The sequence below is a fragment of the Trichechus manatus genome, unplaced genomic scaffold (assembly GCF_000243295.1).
Source record: "Trichechus manatus latirostris isolate Lorelei unplaced genomic scaffold, TriManLat1.0 scaffold00069, whole genome shotgun sequence".
Lineage (NCBI taxonomy): Eukaryota > Metazoa > Chordata > Mammalia > Sirenia > Trichechidae > Trichechus > Trichechus manatus.
In genome coordinates, this window is record NW_004444005.1 from 7,432,558 (window position 1) to 7,449,523 (window position 16,966).

General features: G+C 47.9%; 1 protein-coding gene across 1 annotated transcript in view; it reads left to right on the forward strand.

Moving 5' to 3' along the window:
- The window catches only part of RIBC2 (RIB43A domain with coiled-coils 2), a 25,814-nt gene extending 16,801 nt beyond the window's left edge, over positions 1 to 9,013 (forward strand). The window contains exons 7-8 of the mRNA XM_004380009.2: positions 7,984 to 8,150; positions 8,889 to 9,013. Coding sequence (XP_004380066.1) covers positions 7,984 to 8,150; positions 8,889 to 8,967 — 246 coding nt within the window. The 3' untranslated portion in view covers positions 8,968 to 9,013. The remainder of the gene's footprint in view (positions 1 to 7,983; positions 8,151 to 8,888) is intronic.
- The last annotated feature ends 7,953 nt before the right edge of the window (positions 9,014 to 16,966 follow it).

Genomic DNA, 16,966 nt, shown 5'->3' on the forward strand with positions numbered 1-16,966 from the left:
ATGGCAGCTTGGCCCCCATCGAATGGCAGCTTAGCCTCTATACAATGGCAGCTTGGCCCCCATAGAATGGCAACTTAGCCCCGATAGAATGGCAGCTTGGCCTCCATAGAATGGCAGCTTAGCCCCAATACAATGGTAGCTTGGCCTCCATAGAACGGCAGCTTAGCCTCTATATGATGGCAGCTTAGCCCCTATACAATGGCAGCTTGGCCCCCATAGAATGGCAGCTTAACCTCGATATAGTGGCAACTTGACCCCCATAGAATGGCAACTTAGCCCCGATACAATGGCATCTTGACCCCTCTACTATGGCAGCTTTGCCCCCATAGAATGTCAGCTTGACCCCCATAGAATGGCAGCTTGGTCCCCATAGAATGGCAGCTTAGCCCCGATACAGTGGCACCTTGGCCCCCATAGAATGGCAGCTTGGCCTCTATACAGTGGCAGCTTGGCCCCCATAGAATGGCAGCTTGGTTCCCAAGGAATGCAGCTTAGCCCCGAAACAGTGAAGCTTGGCCCCCTTAGAATGGCAGCTCGGGCCCCATACAACGGCAGCGTAGCCTCTATACAATGGCAGCTTGGCCCCCACAGAATGGCAGCTTAGCCCCTATACAATGGCAGCTTGGCCCCCATAGAATGGCAGCTTAGCACATATAGCACAGCAGCTTGGCCCCTATAGTATGGCTACTTGGCCCCTATAGTATGGCAGCTGGGCCCCTATAGTATGGCTGCTTGGCCCCTATACTATGGCAGGTTGGCCCCCATATAATGTCAGCTTAGCCCCGATACAATGGCAGCTTGGCCCCTATAGAATGGCCGCTTGGCCCCTATAGTATGGCCGCTTGGCCCCTATAGTATGGCTGTTTGGCCCCTATACTGTGGCAGCTTGGCCCCTATAGTATGGCCGCTTGGCCCCTATAGTATGGCCGCTTGGCCCCTATAGTATGACTGCTTGGCCCCTATACTGTGGCAGCTTGGCCCCTGTGGTACGGTAGTTTGGCCCCTATAGCATGGCCGCTTGGCACCTGCAATACAGCAGCTGGCCCCTAAAGCATGGCAGCTTGGCCCCTGCAGTATGGCAGCTGGCCCCTATAGCATGGCAGCTTGGCCCCTGCAATATGGCAGCTGACCGCAATAATATTGTTACTGTAGTGGCAGGTCTGAGCCACCTGCCGCAGAAGCCAGTAGTGAGACGAGGGAGGTGAGCAGCAAGAGAGTTTTATAGTATATCGATATACAGGAGACAGAGGGGAATGAGTTCCTCCAAAAGACCTGTCCCCACACCGGAGACTGGCTGACAGTTTTATATGGACAAGATTATAGTTTGTTTCCAGTGGTTACATTCTGCACCTGGCAATCCTTGAAGGTCATCTTGCACCGTTATTATCACATCACAGAAGAGTTACTTTACCCTGCAAGGTCGTTCTACCTCTCAAAGAGAAACTTAAACTTCAAAGTCATGGGAAAGCAAGAGAGCGGGGTGGGTGGGGGGAGGATAGGAGGAAAACAAATTAAAATCCTAGTAGCATGCAAAAGTGAACCATGCAGGCTAGGCATTAGCAATACCACAATCCCCAGGAAGCCAGGCCTAGACTGCTGGCAATAAACAGTAAATGCGAAATTTTCTCGCAGCCCCTTTCAGTCCCCCTTTTTGTTGGAAGTTTCTCAGTCTTGGGAAACAGGGCGCCGTTCTCCTCTGGCTACTTCCTGCTGACCAGGGGCGACGACTGGGGTCGAGGACTTTGAATGCGCGTTAGAAAGAGCATAGGGGGGTAAGTGAGAATGGAAATCAGTTGTATCTTGACGAATCAGGTGGCTTGATGAAGGGGCGTCCTGACTTATCACAGCGTAAGCTCCACCAGCTCTGAGAGTATTGGTAGCCCCTTAGTGAGTACCCTGACGAGGCAAGGGGCACAAGTGCAGATTAGAATGATTACTATTATTATTGTAAGGATAGGGGCTAACCAAGACCCCAAGGAAGGAAAAATGCTGGCGAACTTTTAAAGGTCCTTTCCACCTAGGGGCCAATTGATCCTCTGGGTGTTGATTTTTTCCCAGGTTTTCAACAGGACCCAATCTCCAGCTTGGAACCTATGAAGGAGAGTGTCAGAAGGGAAGGACAAATGGGAAAAAGCATATTGATTAACAGTGTTTATAATGGTTCTCAGAGAACGGTCCCAGTCTCTTTTCTCCACCTCGATCATTACTGAGGTGGGGAAAGCCGACTTTTTCAGGAATGGTCTCCCATATATTAATTTATAAAGGCTTAATTTAAGTCTGCTTTGAGGGGCTCCCCAGGTTCGGAGCAGGGCAGTGGGCAGAACTTGTATCCAGGTAGAATGTGTTTCTTGGCAGAGCCTGGCTAGGTTTTCCTTCAGAGTGTGGTTCATGTTCTCAGTCTTCCCGGTTGACTGTGGCCTCCAGGCTGAATGTAATTTCTATTTAATGTCCGGAGCCTTACTAACCTCTTGTGTGACCATTGTCATGAAGGCTCCCCCATTGTCACGCTGGATGGATATTGGCAACCCAAAACGAGGAACAATTTCTTTGAGTAGTACTTTGGTTACTTCTTGAGCTTGTTCAGTCTGACAACGGAAAGCCTCTAACCACCCTGAGTGGGTGTCCACGCAGACCGACAGGTACCTGAAGTCCCCAGTGCCTGGGGCATTACTGTGAAATCCTCTTGCCAGTCTTCTCCCATGTTGGTTTCTCAACGTTGGACTCTCGGTTCCATCGGGTGGGGCGCAGTCTCTGGATTGTGTCTTGCACATAGGCAACACCTCTTTGTAACATTCCTGGTGGTTTTTAGGAACTTCGGCCCGGTGGCCACCTGTTGGATTCACTCGAGGCTGGCATCGCTCTCATAGTGAGCTTTTCCATGTAGAGTTGATACTACACCACATACTTGGGTCTCGGGTAACAGTACCTTCTTTCAGAGTTTATCAGCCATTTAGAATGAGAGGGGAGGTGATAGCCCCATTCTGCAGCCCTATCCAGGTCCTGGGTGGTGTAGCTTCTGGCGTCTTGTTCTTCTCTCCGGACCTGGAGGGGCTAGGGCAGCTGTCAGCAAGGCTGCTTTTTGCTTCATTCATTTTTTTTTTCCTGTCACCTAATCTCTGTTGTTGAAGACTTTGAAAACAATGCCAAGTAATTGCCCTGCCCAAACCCCCCCCCGCCCCCGACAGCGCCCGCACCATAAACAGTACCCTGACAGGTGTGGGAGGGGCAGACCATACCTGAGGCAGGCGAACTCTCACTTTTGGCTCTCTCTCTCTCCACCAACCTCCTCTACCCGCTCCGTACTAGAATCAGGCTCCACCTCTTTCCATCCTGACCTGTCGACTGCAACCCCCCCTTCTTCGTACGGGGGAGGGGAGACCAAAGCAGGTGCCAGGACTAATCTTTTCGAGAGGGAGTCCTCTGTCGAGGACTCAGGGAGCACCTTTGTCTTCGGTTTTGCCTGAAAAAGAACTTGGTTAGAAGGGTTTAAGATCTGGTAGAGAGACATGAAACCTTGGACATAGGGGACCTCATCCCATTTCTTTTCTTTCTTGCAAAACAAATCGAGCTGCAGAATCGTATGGTAAGCCGTGGACCCATGTTGTAGCATCCTTCCTGGTCTCTTAATTGATATTGGGGCCACACATTATTGCATAAACATATCAATTTTTTTACTTTTGGATCATGATCTTGCCATAGAATCTTTTATCAAAAATGTTCAATGAATGGTAATTGGGCACCATTTGGTCTTTAGGATCCCAAGTACCATACAGCAAACTAAGAAATAAAACAGAAACACTAACAACAATATTAGGCCAATTGTCTGAAATAACCAATGAAACCATGACCCTAGGGTCTTTGAACCGGGGAAGCAATTCTCATGAGGTGTTCGTTTATGCATAAGCAGTATCAGTAACTGTCTTTCATGTGTCTCAACAGCAACTACGTTCTGCAAAAACTTCAGATTGAGTGTTAATATAAATACAGCAATGTTTATCTATTAAGGCACCAACTGTTTCTGGAGAGACTAACAGGAAGGCTAATACTATTCTATTTTGTAAAATCATAGCTCAAATTTTAGATACTTTTCTGGTTATGATATTTACAACTTTGCTAAGTGTACCAACAGGAACTTCTAATTCAAGAGTTATAATATTTAAACCCATTAGTTAGATAATTTAGGAGAAAGGAAAATGGTTTCTTACATCCAGAAAGTAGGACCTTAAAACATTTGCAGTATTCTCACATAAAACCTATAGTATCTTTTCATTTACTCAGTCTTATGTATTCAGTTTTTGTTCCACATGATTCTGGATCAGCAGCAGTCTGTAACCTCATCAGCTTCTGCATAAGAGTTCTGGAAATCTTGATTGAGTCTAGTCACAGCCTTTTCATAAGCCCAATATTGAACATTTTCAGGAAATTAGTAAAGTAAAAATTTATCTGTAAATGACAAAACTTAATATGGCCATGATTAATTTATAAAATAATACTCTTACAGCGAAAGACCTGATAGAAGTTAATTACAAGCACAACTTAAAGGCCAAATAAAATCAGTTAAAAAAAAAACAACTTTGGATTAAAAAAATATTTTTAAATATAACCATTAACTGTATTTTAAAGGAACTTCAGATATAACACATAATAATTTTGAGACATAATACCAGGATATACCAAGTCAGGATATACCAAGAATATACTAATTATCAAATCTTTAAATACCTGAATAGTAATAAAAGAAAACTTCGTAAGTAAGTGATGTGAATTCCCAATCAAACCATTGGCTCTGATCAGGTTGCGACCGAGTTAGCAATTAAGAAATAATAATACAAGTATGACATAATACTGTGCATTTGCTGTCTAATATTAGGCAAAAACGCAAGAGAAAATACTAACATATGAATCTTAACCGAAAGAGAATCAGGTGTTTTTCTTGATTTTTGACAACACCTTTGATGTAATTTATAAAATAAAATGTTTTAGCACTTTTCCTTTATAAATTTTTTCATGTGTGACTTTCCACCAAGTTTCAGAGTCGTCAGGAGTTTATAGGTCACCATGAAACAATACTTACTTATTTAGCCAAAGATCTTAAAGTAAAAATTTTGGCTTTTTTTTTTTTTTTTTGCCAAAAGCCATGTGGCTTGATTTTTGGCTCATAAATCTTATTCTAATGAGAGGCCAAATCTCTGCCTCCAAGGCAGATTACACAAAGAATAAACCCATCGACTCAGAAATCAAAGAAAATTTTGTTATTTTAACAGCAAGAAACCCAATTCTTTGTTTTATATTTTATTTAACATTGAAGTTCCTAAAAATCTCATAAATTAAACCATTAAACTTTAGTCAGACAGATGAAACTTTTGACCATATTAAATAAATTTCCTTTTTAATAAACCTCTTAAACATCTTTGTTGCATACCTCTTATAGTACATTCTTTTAAAATGGCAGAAATGAACACACTCGTTAGCAGACTGAAATATATATATATATTCTTCTTCTTGTGGCATAAAAAGCCAAAGTATATAAGCTTAAATTATGACAAGTATCTATTAATTTAATATCAATAAGTTACATAAAATATCTTGGGAATTATTTTAAGTCTGTATACAATAAAACATAACTGTTGTTGAAAGAATTCTGTTTAAATATTCTAAATTTCATTTAACTTTTACTATTTCTTGTATTTTTTTTTTAATCTAATTTTAGTGCTTAGAGAGTTTAGCAACTGGCTTTGGAAATCACAAAGTCTCTGTTCAGTTAACCAATTCATTGATATAGATATAACTTTAAGCCTCTGGCTACTGCAGGAAACATTTTTCCAGGCCATTTCAGGTGTGTCTCATTGTGATTTTTATTCCTTTTACTTCTTAGAGTTCCCCTATAATAGAGAGAACTTGTTTACAGTTCTATGAGTGGGATCCACCCAACTGTAACTGTAGCAAAGCAGCAATTTTTCTAATCTTTGTCTTAAAATGGTCTCTACCTAGTTGGAAAAGGTCTTTCAAAAGCTTCCCTGGAGCTACACAACCTTGGAGACTGGGGGCTGGGGCAGAGGAGGCCTGATCTTGCCCCACCCTCACTCTCTTGATTCATAGAAGACACTGACATATGTTTAAGTTGACCTAGGCATTTTGAAGGGCAAAAGGTAACTAATTTCTTTCTTTTTTGTTCCTTTGTTTGGTATTTTGTACACTCTCACTTTCAATGCCCCTTTTTTTACTATACCAGCTGCTCTGGTCTCTTTTCAAAGCGGTGTGGGGGCTTCTCTGCTCCTGCAGCTTTGGTCTCCCTCCTTTTCTTTGTGTTCTTGAGGGATGGCCTTCAGCCTGCAAGGTGGCGGCTAGGAGGGCTGCCTGGCACTTTTGGTCTGTAACTTTCTTTCTTTCTTGCCCCTTATCTCAGCCAGAGTAAATGTGGCAGGGCAGCTCTACTAGCCAAGGGATTTTTAACCCTGTACCTCCTTCTTTCTGAAGCTTTCTCAGTATTGGGGGCACTTTGTCCTGTAAAGATTACATTGACCATTCAGGCATTTTCAGGGCTCTCAGGATCCAGGTCAGTGAACTGGTGAACATGGTCTTAAGATACCATGGCTGTCTCAAGAATCAGTCTCACCTGGGGGATTTTCACTTTCCCTAACAGCCGAATCAGGGCGCCCCAGTAGATGGTATAATACTAGGTACACACAGACAATGGACAGGACAGACATAGAACCACAATAAACGAATAAATCCCGCTAACTGCCAGAGGTACTCTCGACCCCTTCAACCTCTCAGACGGCCCTGTCTGCCGACAGAGGTGCCCTTAGAGAATCTCAACCTCCCAGACACACTCACAAGCACTCACTCACCCCAGACCAAGACTCTGGAGTCACCGAGAGTCCTTTCTTTGCGACCCTACTCACGGGAATCGGTCATCTGAGGCGACTCCCGCCTCAGAAACCAAGGGCTCAGGTCCCATTCTGGAAACGTCGGGACTGCCCTGTCCACCCCGGCCCTGAGCACAACAGGGAGAGGAATTGCGGACTCACCTAAGGATCCTCTTATACCAGTCTTGCTTTTTTTTCCTTACTCACCTCCATCTGGCGCCGCTGGGGACTGGTGGTACAGCGGCAGGCCTCGGTGCTGTTGGCAGCTCCCTGGAGGCAAAGGGAGCCTCTCGTAGCCAGCCGGTCAGGGAGACAGCCAGACAATCCCGAGCCGGCCTCAGGGCCACCTTGTCTCAAGCGGCTGGAGAGCCCCATGCTGGGAGCCAAAATTTGTTACCGCAATGGCAGGTCTGAGCCACCTGCCACAGAAGCCAATACTGAGACAGGTGAGGTGAGCAGCAAGAGAGTGTTTTATTATATATCGATATCCAGGAGACAGAGGGGAATGAGCTCCTCCAAAAGACCTGTCTCCCCTTTGGAGACTCACTGAAAGTTTTTATACGGACAAATTATAGTTTTTTTTGTTTTTTTTTCCCGGTGGTTACATTCTGCGCCTGGCAATCCTTGAAGATCAACTTGCACCGTTATCATGTTGCAGAAGAGTTACTTTACCCTCCAAGGTGGTTCCACCTCTCAAAGAAAAACTTAAACTTAAGTCATGAGAAAGCAAGGAGGGGGGAATAGGATGAAAACAAATCAAAATCACAGGAGCATGCAAAAGTGAACCCTGCAGGCTAGGCATTAACAATACCATAGTACCCAGGAAGCCAGGCCTATACTGCTGGCAATAAACAGTAAATGTGAAATTTTCTCGCAGCCCCTATAGTATGGCAGCTTGGCCCCTATAGTATGGCAGTTGGCCCCTGAAGTATGGCAGCTGGCTCCTGAAGTATGGCAGTTTGGGGAGTCAACTCTGACTTCCTGCATGACCTTGGCCCCCTACCTCCCTCCTCCGGAGCCTCAGTTTCCCCACCTGTGAAATGGAAGGCCTGGACTCCTCGCCGTGCCCCTGGGCTCCCTGGAAAAGATGGTGAGTTGACTGTCCTCCCTCCAGAGGCTCCAAGAGGAGGAGCGCCAGCGCGACATGGACTGGGACCGGCAGCGCATCCAGAAGGCTCGGGCCATGTTGCTGTTTGAGCGGCGGCAGCAGCGGCAGCTTCACGAGCTTCGGAGGGCCCTGGACAGCAGCAACCACAGCCTAGCCCAGGAGCAGCATCTGCGGTAAAGCGGCCGGGCAGGGGTGGGGGCCAGGGGCGTGGACAGATGGGCCAGGGGAGTTGCTGCTGCAAACGTTGGGTGCACTGATGGGGCACATGGAGGCATCAGAGGCCCCAGGGGAGGGGCACTGAGTTGGTCTGGGGAAGCCTGGAGGGCTTCCTGGAAGACGCTGCATGTCTGAGACATGGAGGAGGAGGTGGTGCCAGCCCAAAGTCCAAGGGAAGGGGCTGCCAAGAACAAGCCTGGAGTTGCTTTTTTACTACAGACAGGATCCCAGTTCCAATGTCAAATACAGATAAAGGTGAACCTCTAATGAAAAAATACATTATCTTTTTACTTAGGATCTCTGAGTCGGAATTGACTTCATGGCAACGGGATTTATTTACCTATTTATTAAGCTCTTGGCTTGAACTGAAGGACCCCTGGTGGCGCAGTGGTTAAGCGCTTGGCTGCTAACCAAAAGGTTGGCAGTTTGAAACCACCAGAAGCTCCGTGGGAGAAAGATGTGGCAGTCTGCTTCTGTAAAGATTTACAGCCTTGGAAACCCTAAGGGGCAGTTCTACTCTGTCACATGAGGTCACTGTGAGTCAGAACCGACCCGACGGCACCTAACAATAACAGTTCTGGAGGCAACACACTAATAAAAATTTGTTGGCTTTATTTTGCTGAGAAAAAAAAAGTATTTGCGGAGTACACGCATTTGCTGATTTTTTTTTTCTTCTCATTTTGTTTTCCTATCAGGAAAAACTACAGGAAAGAAGTCTCTACAAATGATCCCACAGGAGATTATTTCTCACAATTTAATACCAGGAGTCGATAATGGAAAAGACACCCTCGTTCACCTCTGAATGGTTTATGTGTAAAATCGGGCAACCTTATAAAGAGTCATACTTATTTAAAAAAAAAAAAAAAAACAAGAAACCAAAAATAACAACTCCTTGGTTCAGAATTACTTGTCAACTTTGTTTTTCCACTTGGATGGGACATTCATTAAACCTCCCGGTTGTGTTTCTTTGAGAAGCGCTCGTTTCTGTTCAGTCTTGTTCGGTGAATGTCTGTGGTGCGTCTACGCTGCTCTGGGTGCTGCAGGCACGGCCCTCCTTGGGTGAGTTACGGAGAGACAGTGGCATTTAAGCTGCCCCTGTGTCTTACTGAGACTCCAGGTTCAACTGCTGAGCGCTAAGTACGTGCTTGGTAAAGCAGAGGGTCATCAGAAAAGAGGAAGACCCTCAACGAGATGGATTAAGACAGTGGCTGCAGCAGTACTCTCAAGCATGAGGACGATTGTGAGGATGGTGCAGGACCGGGCAGCGTTTTGTTCTGTTGTACACGGGGTCACTACTAGTCAGAACGGCCTCAAAGGTACCTAACAACAACAACAACACATATGTGCAGGAGCCCTGGTGGCACAGTGTTTAAGCGCTTGGCTGCTAACCAGAAGACCGGCAGTTAAAATCCACCAGCTGTTACTTGGAAACCCTATGGGGCAGTTCTGCTCCGTCCGGTAGGGTCGCTGTGAGTCGGAATCAGCTCGCCGGGGAACGGGTTTTTCGGTTTAAGTATGCGCAAGGCATCGTTCTCAGCTCTGGAGGTGGAATTAACTGATTTAATCCTCCCAACAGTGAGTGGGGGGTATTTTTGGACGTCGACCCTCACCAGATACATGATTCCTGACAGTTTTCTCCCAGTCTCTCCGTCGTTTCTTCACTTTGTTGATGGAAGTGCAGGTAAAGGTGAACCTTCCCCTGGGCCTGAATCCCTGACCTCTGCCAGCCCGCGCCTCTGTGTGTCCTGTGGTTCTGGGACCGGGGACCTGTTGGTGCCACCCTTGTGCGGTCCTCAGGGGAGCCCTGTGCCCTGTTTATCCCTCCAGCCCACAGTGGACTAAGACCCCGCCTGGGTTCTCGGAGCAGGGGGATCCCCTGTGACGTTGATCAAAACATTGCAAGGCTAAAGGAAACTAAGAGGAGACCCACGTCAGGGCAAGTGGGGCCCAGGCCCCTCCGCGGATCGCCCCGGCCCCTCCTGAGGGGGCTTTTCAGAGCGCTTCCTCTGTAGACCCCGCTCTGCCTCCCAGTGCCAAGGGAAGCCCTCCCCCCACCCCAGGCTGGAGCAAGCTCAAACAGGTCGCCCGGCAGGGTCCAGGGCCGCTAGAGCAAGGATGAGAAAGGAGCAGCCTCCCTCTCCTCCACTCTCAGCCGGCCTCATAACCCTCCTTTTTTGACCAAGAGCTGCCCGTTCTCAGAGTGATTGCCAATAACAAGTCCACTCCCTTTGGGGAAGGGGCTGGGGAGACATAGAGGGGCATCCAGACCCCTTGCCTCCCCGGATAATCCCACTGGGAGCGCTGGTCCCTTTCCAAAGCGACTGATGATGGATGATTGACAGCCCATGTTGCTGTTGTGTGCCACTGAGTCGCCTCCTACTCATTGCAACCCTATAGAACTGCCCCCATAGGGTTTCCTAGGCTGCAGGCTTTATGGGAGCAGATAGTCAGGTTTTTTCTCCCGCAGGGTGGCTGGCGGGTTCGAACCACTGACCTTTCAGTTAGCACCCGAGCGCTTAATCACTGTGCCACCAGGGCTCCCTTTGACAGCCCATAGGGATCGAATCAATAGCAATGGGTTTGGGTTCTTTGTTTTTTTAGGGGTTGTTAATCCTCTGCGCTTTGGGGAGGGGGTAATTAACAGTGAGAAACGGCGCTCTGGAAGCCTCGCAGTCCCTACGCCAGGCCCTCGCACGGTCCAGTGGGAGACATACAGAAATTGGTCCTTACAGAGGACAGCAGGTGGGGACAGGCAAGGCAGGAACAGAGTTGGGAGCCGCTGCAGCCATCAATCATATGTTTATATGCCTGGAATCATGGGCACAAGACAGAGAGGGACTTGTTTCAATTCTGAATTCTGCATCCGGATAAAAAGTACCCTGAAGGGAAGGCCCGGCTTGAAAACTTTGGACACGTGTATGTTTTAAGTGCGCCCTCTGCTGGTGACCAGCAGCACAACACATTCCCGGTGGCTCTTCAATGGCAGACAATTAACCGCATTACCAAACTGCCGGTTTGCTCTATGAGTTTGTGCTGTCTACTAACCTAAAGGTTGGCGGTTCCAACCCACCCAGCAGCGCCGCGGAAGAAAGGCTTGGCGATCCGCGTCTGTAAAGACAGTTGTCGTTAGCGGCCATTGTCGATCCTGACTCATGGCGATTCGTGTTTTACAGAGTAGAACTGCTCCATAGGCTGTAATCTTAATGGAAGCAGATCACCAGGCGTTTTCTTCCGAGGTGCCACTGGTGGGTTCAAACCGCCAACCTTTCAGCTAGTACTTGAGTGCTTAACCGTTTAAAATAAAATTAATAATAGAATACATGTTGTAAATCCTAACCGGTGTTCCTGTGGTTATAATCCCATTTGGGAATGGGTTCTCTTTGTTATGCTAATGAGACAGTTTCAGTGTAGGGAGTGCCTTAAATCAATCTCTTTTTGAGATATAAAAGCAGATTAAGCAAGCAAGCACAGCTCAGGGGAAGACAGATGCCGAGCCACATGAAGATCACCAAGGGGGCCAAGGACCAGAAGCTGAAAAGAGACGAGCACCTTCCCCAGAGCTGACAGAGAAAGCCTTCCCGGAGAGCCGGCACCCTGAATTTGGACTTGTAGCCTCCTAAACTGTGAGAAGATAAATTTCGGTTTATTTCAGCCACCCCCTTGTAGTATTGCTATTATAGCAGCACTAGATAACTCAGCTCAAAAGTTACCTTCTCAGTGAGGTCGTTTCCTGGCCCCTACTGGAAATGGGAACCTCTCTCCTTCTGCCGGATTAGTTACTTTTGTGTGTGGCCTTTCTAGCCATGGTCTTGCAATTCCCACTCAGGTGATTGTGTGACAGGGTAACTGTGGCCTACCAAGGGGGTTAGTCAGTTTTGCCTTAAAAGAGAGCCAATTCCAGAGCAGAGGGAAGGAGCCCACCACCACCAAGGAAGGAGAGACCTGCAGGAGATGGCACAGTGGGCTTCCTGGCCCACGGAGCAAGAAAGCTGAGTGCCTTTGGGCAGAGACTGAGGGCCAGGGAGAAGTCTATGCCTGACCCACAAATTTGGGACTTGCCAGTCTCCACAACTGCGTGAGCCATTTCCTTTACATGGTTCGTGAGTTCTGTGAGACGTTGCAGGGAATTAGGGAACCCAAAGACAGGAGGGAGAGTGCTGAGGGGAGAGGGAGTAGCTGATGTCAGAGATGACGGAGTGGGACAGCAGCTTGGAAAAGTTAGACATTTGGGACATCTTTAACCTCTGCCTCATAGGAACCAGCTTTGTGCTGATCGTTACAGAAGAAATTGTTCGTTTAGTCCCCCACACGCTCCCCGCCCCCGCTGTATTTTTCTCCATGGCCCTCATCGAGGGCCATAGTGTACATAAGCTTATTGTTCGTCTCCACTAGAACACACGCTCCATGAAAGGGCAGGGGCTTTGCTTTATTCACTACAGGGAGTTTGCCCTGTGGGCTGGCCTGGGGCCCCTGCACCCCGCTCTGCCCCGGAATGAGCCCTCAACTCCACCTGCAGGCTTGCATTCCTGGACCCCTCACCCACCATCTGGGGTCCAGATGAGAAAATGCAGGTCACATCTATAAAGCCAGGCTTCCTCTCCCCATCACCTCCCCCCAGCTTGGGTTTCCTGTGACATCTTGCACACACAGTGGAGTTAGGGGCCTAGAAGACCCTTCCAGCATTGTATACTCAGAAGCAGACAGACGCCGCCGTGAGTGACCAACTCCCCTATCCTCAACTCACTGAGATTCCCCGTCCTTAGTCCTTATCCCAGCAGGTGGTCAGAGAGCGCCCTGCCCACCACTTAGCCGCAATCTCCCAGACACGGGTGCTCAAGGGGGGACGTTCTGGGGGTTCTTGCTCTGAGAATGCCACAGGGGCTTGGTCCTGGAGGAGATGAGGGCAGGGAAGGTGGGAAGATTCCTGGCTGGTAGAACACCTGGGTCAAATAGTCTTACTTATGATTCCACTCTCTACAGTGAATGGTGAAGTCATGGTTATTTCGTTCATTTAGCAAACATTTCCTAGGCCCAATGATGAATGAGGTGTTAGGGATGAGCAAGGCCCTGTTTCCGACTGGGCCCCCTGTCGTGAATGCTACAATCAAGACGGGGAGTGCAGCAGATCGGGTGGCATGGTGGGGAAGGCACAGGATCTAGAGACAAGTAGATTTGGGTTTAAGTTCAGATTTCACCAGTTCCTTAATGAACCTGAGCCTCAGTCTCCTCATCTGTAAAATGGAGAGCAGTAGCTACCCTGCAGGAGTGTCAGGAAAGTGAAATGACGTATGTGTCCATGGATGGACAATGAACTCTGCTTGAATACAAATTATGCCCAGAAGCAGGTTAAAGACAGCGTCAAAGAAGAGGTGATATTTGACTTGGACCTTGAAGGATGACATAGAATGTTAAATACACATTGACTAGAAGGAATGGCAACCCTGCAAGAACACCGTGGTGTTGGCAAAGAATACTAAATATACCGTGGACTGCCAACAGAATGAACAGATCCATCTTTGAAGAAGTACAACCAGAACGCTCCTTAGAAGTGAGGATGGCAAGACTTTGGCTCGCTTACTTGGGATTTGTCATTAAGAAAGACTAGGCTCTAGAAAAGGACGTCATGGTTGGTAAAGTAGAGGATCAGCAAAAACGAGGAAAATCCTCCATGAGACAGATTGACACAATGGCCGCAACAATGAACTCAAACATGCCAACGATCATGAAAATGGCACAGAGATGGGCAATGCTGGTTCTGTTGCACATAAGGTCACCGTGAGTCGGAGCCAACTCTATGGCAACTCACCACAACAGCAAAAGGAATTGTGGAGGGAGAGTAAGGAGTGTAGACGAAGGTATGAATGGTGAATTCCATGGCTTCAGTAATGGCCTGTGGCCAAGCCCAGGCTGATACGCTGAGGCTGGGCTCTCAGCTGGTATTGGTGCCAGGCTGGAGAGCTCGTGCTTGATCTGTGGAGCTCTACTGGGTGTGCTCCTAGAGGGACAAGCCTGAAGGCTGGGGGCCAGGTATGGGGCTGTTGAATAGGTTAAGGGGAGATGTGATGGCTAGGAGAGCTGTTTTGTTCCATCAGACATCTTTACTGGCCACTTGAATAAAGCTTTAAAAACTATGCTCTCAGAAACAAAACAAACAAACATACTCTTCAGGTCTTTAGATGATCAGAGCTGGCATCAGGACCCACACAACCCAGGGTGTGGCAAAATGAAATGTAACCGTGACACGCTGTCTACAGCCAGTTGGCTCAGGCCAATCACACCAACTCAGAATGTCAGAGTCGACAGATGGTACCAAAAGGATTTGGAGGGTTTTGTTGACCACAAGTCCAGGGTGATGAGGCTGTTCAGCCCTTCATTCATTCAACCAGTTTTGCTTGGATGCTTATAGCACCAGACAACGTTCTAGGCAATAGAATTACAAAACAAACAAATCCCTGTCCTTGTGGCTCTCGCAGCCGGGGGGAAGGAGAGACAGTAAAGATGAATAAGGAAAACCTATGTATGTAGGGAAGGGGCCCTAGTGGCACAGTAGTTAAGTGCTTGGCTGCTAACCAGGCAGGAGAAAGATGTGGCAGTCTGCTTCTGGAAAGATTACAGCCTTGGAAACTCTATGGGGCAGTTAGATCTACTCAGTCCTACAGGGTTGCTATGAGTCGGAATCGACCTGACAGTGACGGGTTTGGGTTTGGATGTATGTAGGTGATGCTAGGTGTTCAAGGGCAGGGGAGGAGGGGCTAGTGTGTGTTGGGGGAGGGGTTTTAGGAAGGGTGAGCAGGTGTCACTGTTTGGGTTCTTGGGAAGCTGACCTTGATTTGAAGATTAGAGAGTGCAGTGTGGAAGGAGGAGTTCCGATACCTGCTACAACATGGATGAACTTTGAAAACATTATGTTGAGTGAAATAAGCCAGACACAAAAGTCACCAATTGTATGATCCCACGTGCATGAAATATCTAGAATAGGTAAATGCGTAGAGATCAAAGTACGTTAGTGGTTACCAGGGACTGGGGAGGAGGAGGGGGGGAGTTATTGCTTAATGGATGCAGCGTGTTTGTTTGGGGTGATGAAAAGTTTTGGAAGTAGATGGTGGTGATGGTTGCATAACATGGTGAATGTACTTAATGCCACTGAGTGCGCTCCGAGGGGCCCTCCCTGCAGCTGTCAGCGCCCGGGAAGGTTTGAGGTTATTCTCAGGGGGCCCAGTCCTCACTCATGGGCTGCAAATCTGACCCTGAACTTCCTGCTCAGCAGGCGAGCCCCAGAGGAAGGGAAGAATGCAATCCGTCTCACAGTTCCTTTCATGTGTGCACAAGATGAGCGGCATGTGGCTGTGGCGAGGAATGCGCTGGGTCTTCAAATCTGGGCTTCGGTCATGCGGAATGAGCTACACCCAATCCAGTCTCCTGCCTCCTCTCTGAGGGTTTCCAGAGCCATGTCTGGAGCAGTCACAACTGCACTGAGGCTTGGAGGCTCCAGGGTCTGAGCCTGGGTACCCCGTGGGGACCAATGGAGATCTGTTGTCTGGCTGAGCCTGTCTAGCCCTGTGCTAAGGTGGAGGTGGCGGGCTGCAGCAGGAGATGTGGAACTCTGGGACACTTAACACATTCATTGCCATCGAGTCAATTCCGACTCATAGCGACCCTACAGGACAGAGTAGAACTGCCCCATACGGTTTCTAAGAAGCAGCTGGTGGATTCAAACTGCCAACCTTTTGGTTAGCAGCGAAACGCTTAACCGCTGCACCACTAGGGCTCCCTGGGAGACACACAGGGGGAAACAAATGAGCAGATTGGCTTGGACCCGAGTTCAGTCTCCTCTGCTTGGTGTGACTTCAGACAAGTGGCTTAACCTCTGTGAGGCTCAGTTTCCCTAGCTGTAAAATGGGGATAATAACAGTGACCTACCACCTCACAGGGTTACCAAAAGGAGTACACTGGTTTTCCAGGGCTACGCTGTAACAAAATACCACAAACTGGGTGCTTGTAAGAAGATAATTTCATGGTCTCACAGTTCTAGAGCCTGGAAGTCCAAATCAGGGTGTCGGTGGTGTTGATTCCTCCTGAGACTTGGAAGGAGAATCCGTTCCATACTTCTCCCCTAACTTCTGGTGATGGCCGCATTCTTGGCCTGTAGACCCGTCACTCTCATCTCTGCTTCTGCCATCACGTGGCCATCTTCCCTGTGTTTGTGTCTCTTGTCCTCTTTCATAAGGACACCACTTAGATGGGATCAGAGCCCTCGTGGTGCAGTGGTTAACAGCTTGGCTGCTAACCACAAGGTCGGCAGTTCGAATCCACCAGCTGCTCCTTGGAAGCCCTATGGGGCAGTTCTGTCCTGTCCTATAGGGTCACTATGAGTTGGAATTGACGCAACAGCAGCAGATTTTGGTTTTGTTTTGTTTTGTTTTTAAGATGGGATTAGGACCCACCCTACTCCAGTATGACCTCATCCTAACCGCTTAGATCTACAAAGACCTTATTTCCAAATAAGATCTTGTGCACAGGTACATATCTTTTCTGGGGGGGACACAACTCAACCTATAAGAAGTAAATGAATGACATAAAGGTCCATTTGGTGCCTGGCTCCCCACTGGTGCTCAGAAGCCCTCGGAAAGCGTGGTTAAGTCGGGCAGTGGGGTCTGAGTAGCTGGGCTCAAATACCAGCTCTGCCTCTCACTAGCTGATGCCCTGGAAAAATGAACTACACTTCCCAAGGCTGAGTTTCTCATCTGTAAAATGGGGATAATCAGCATATCAT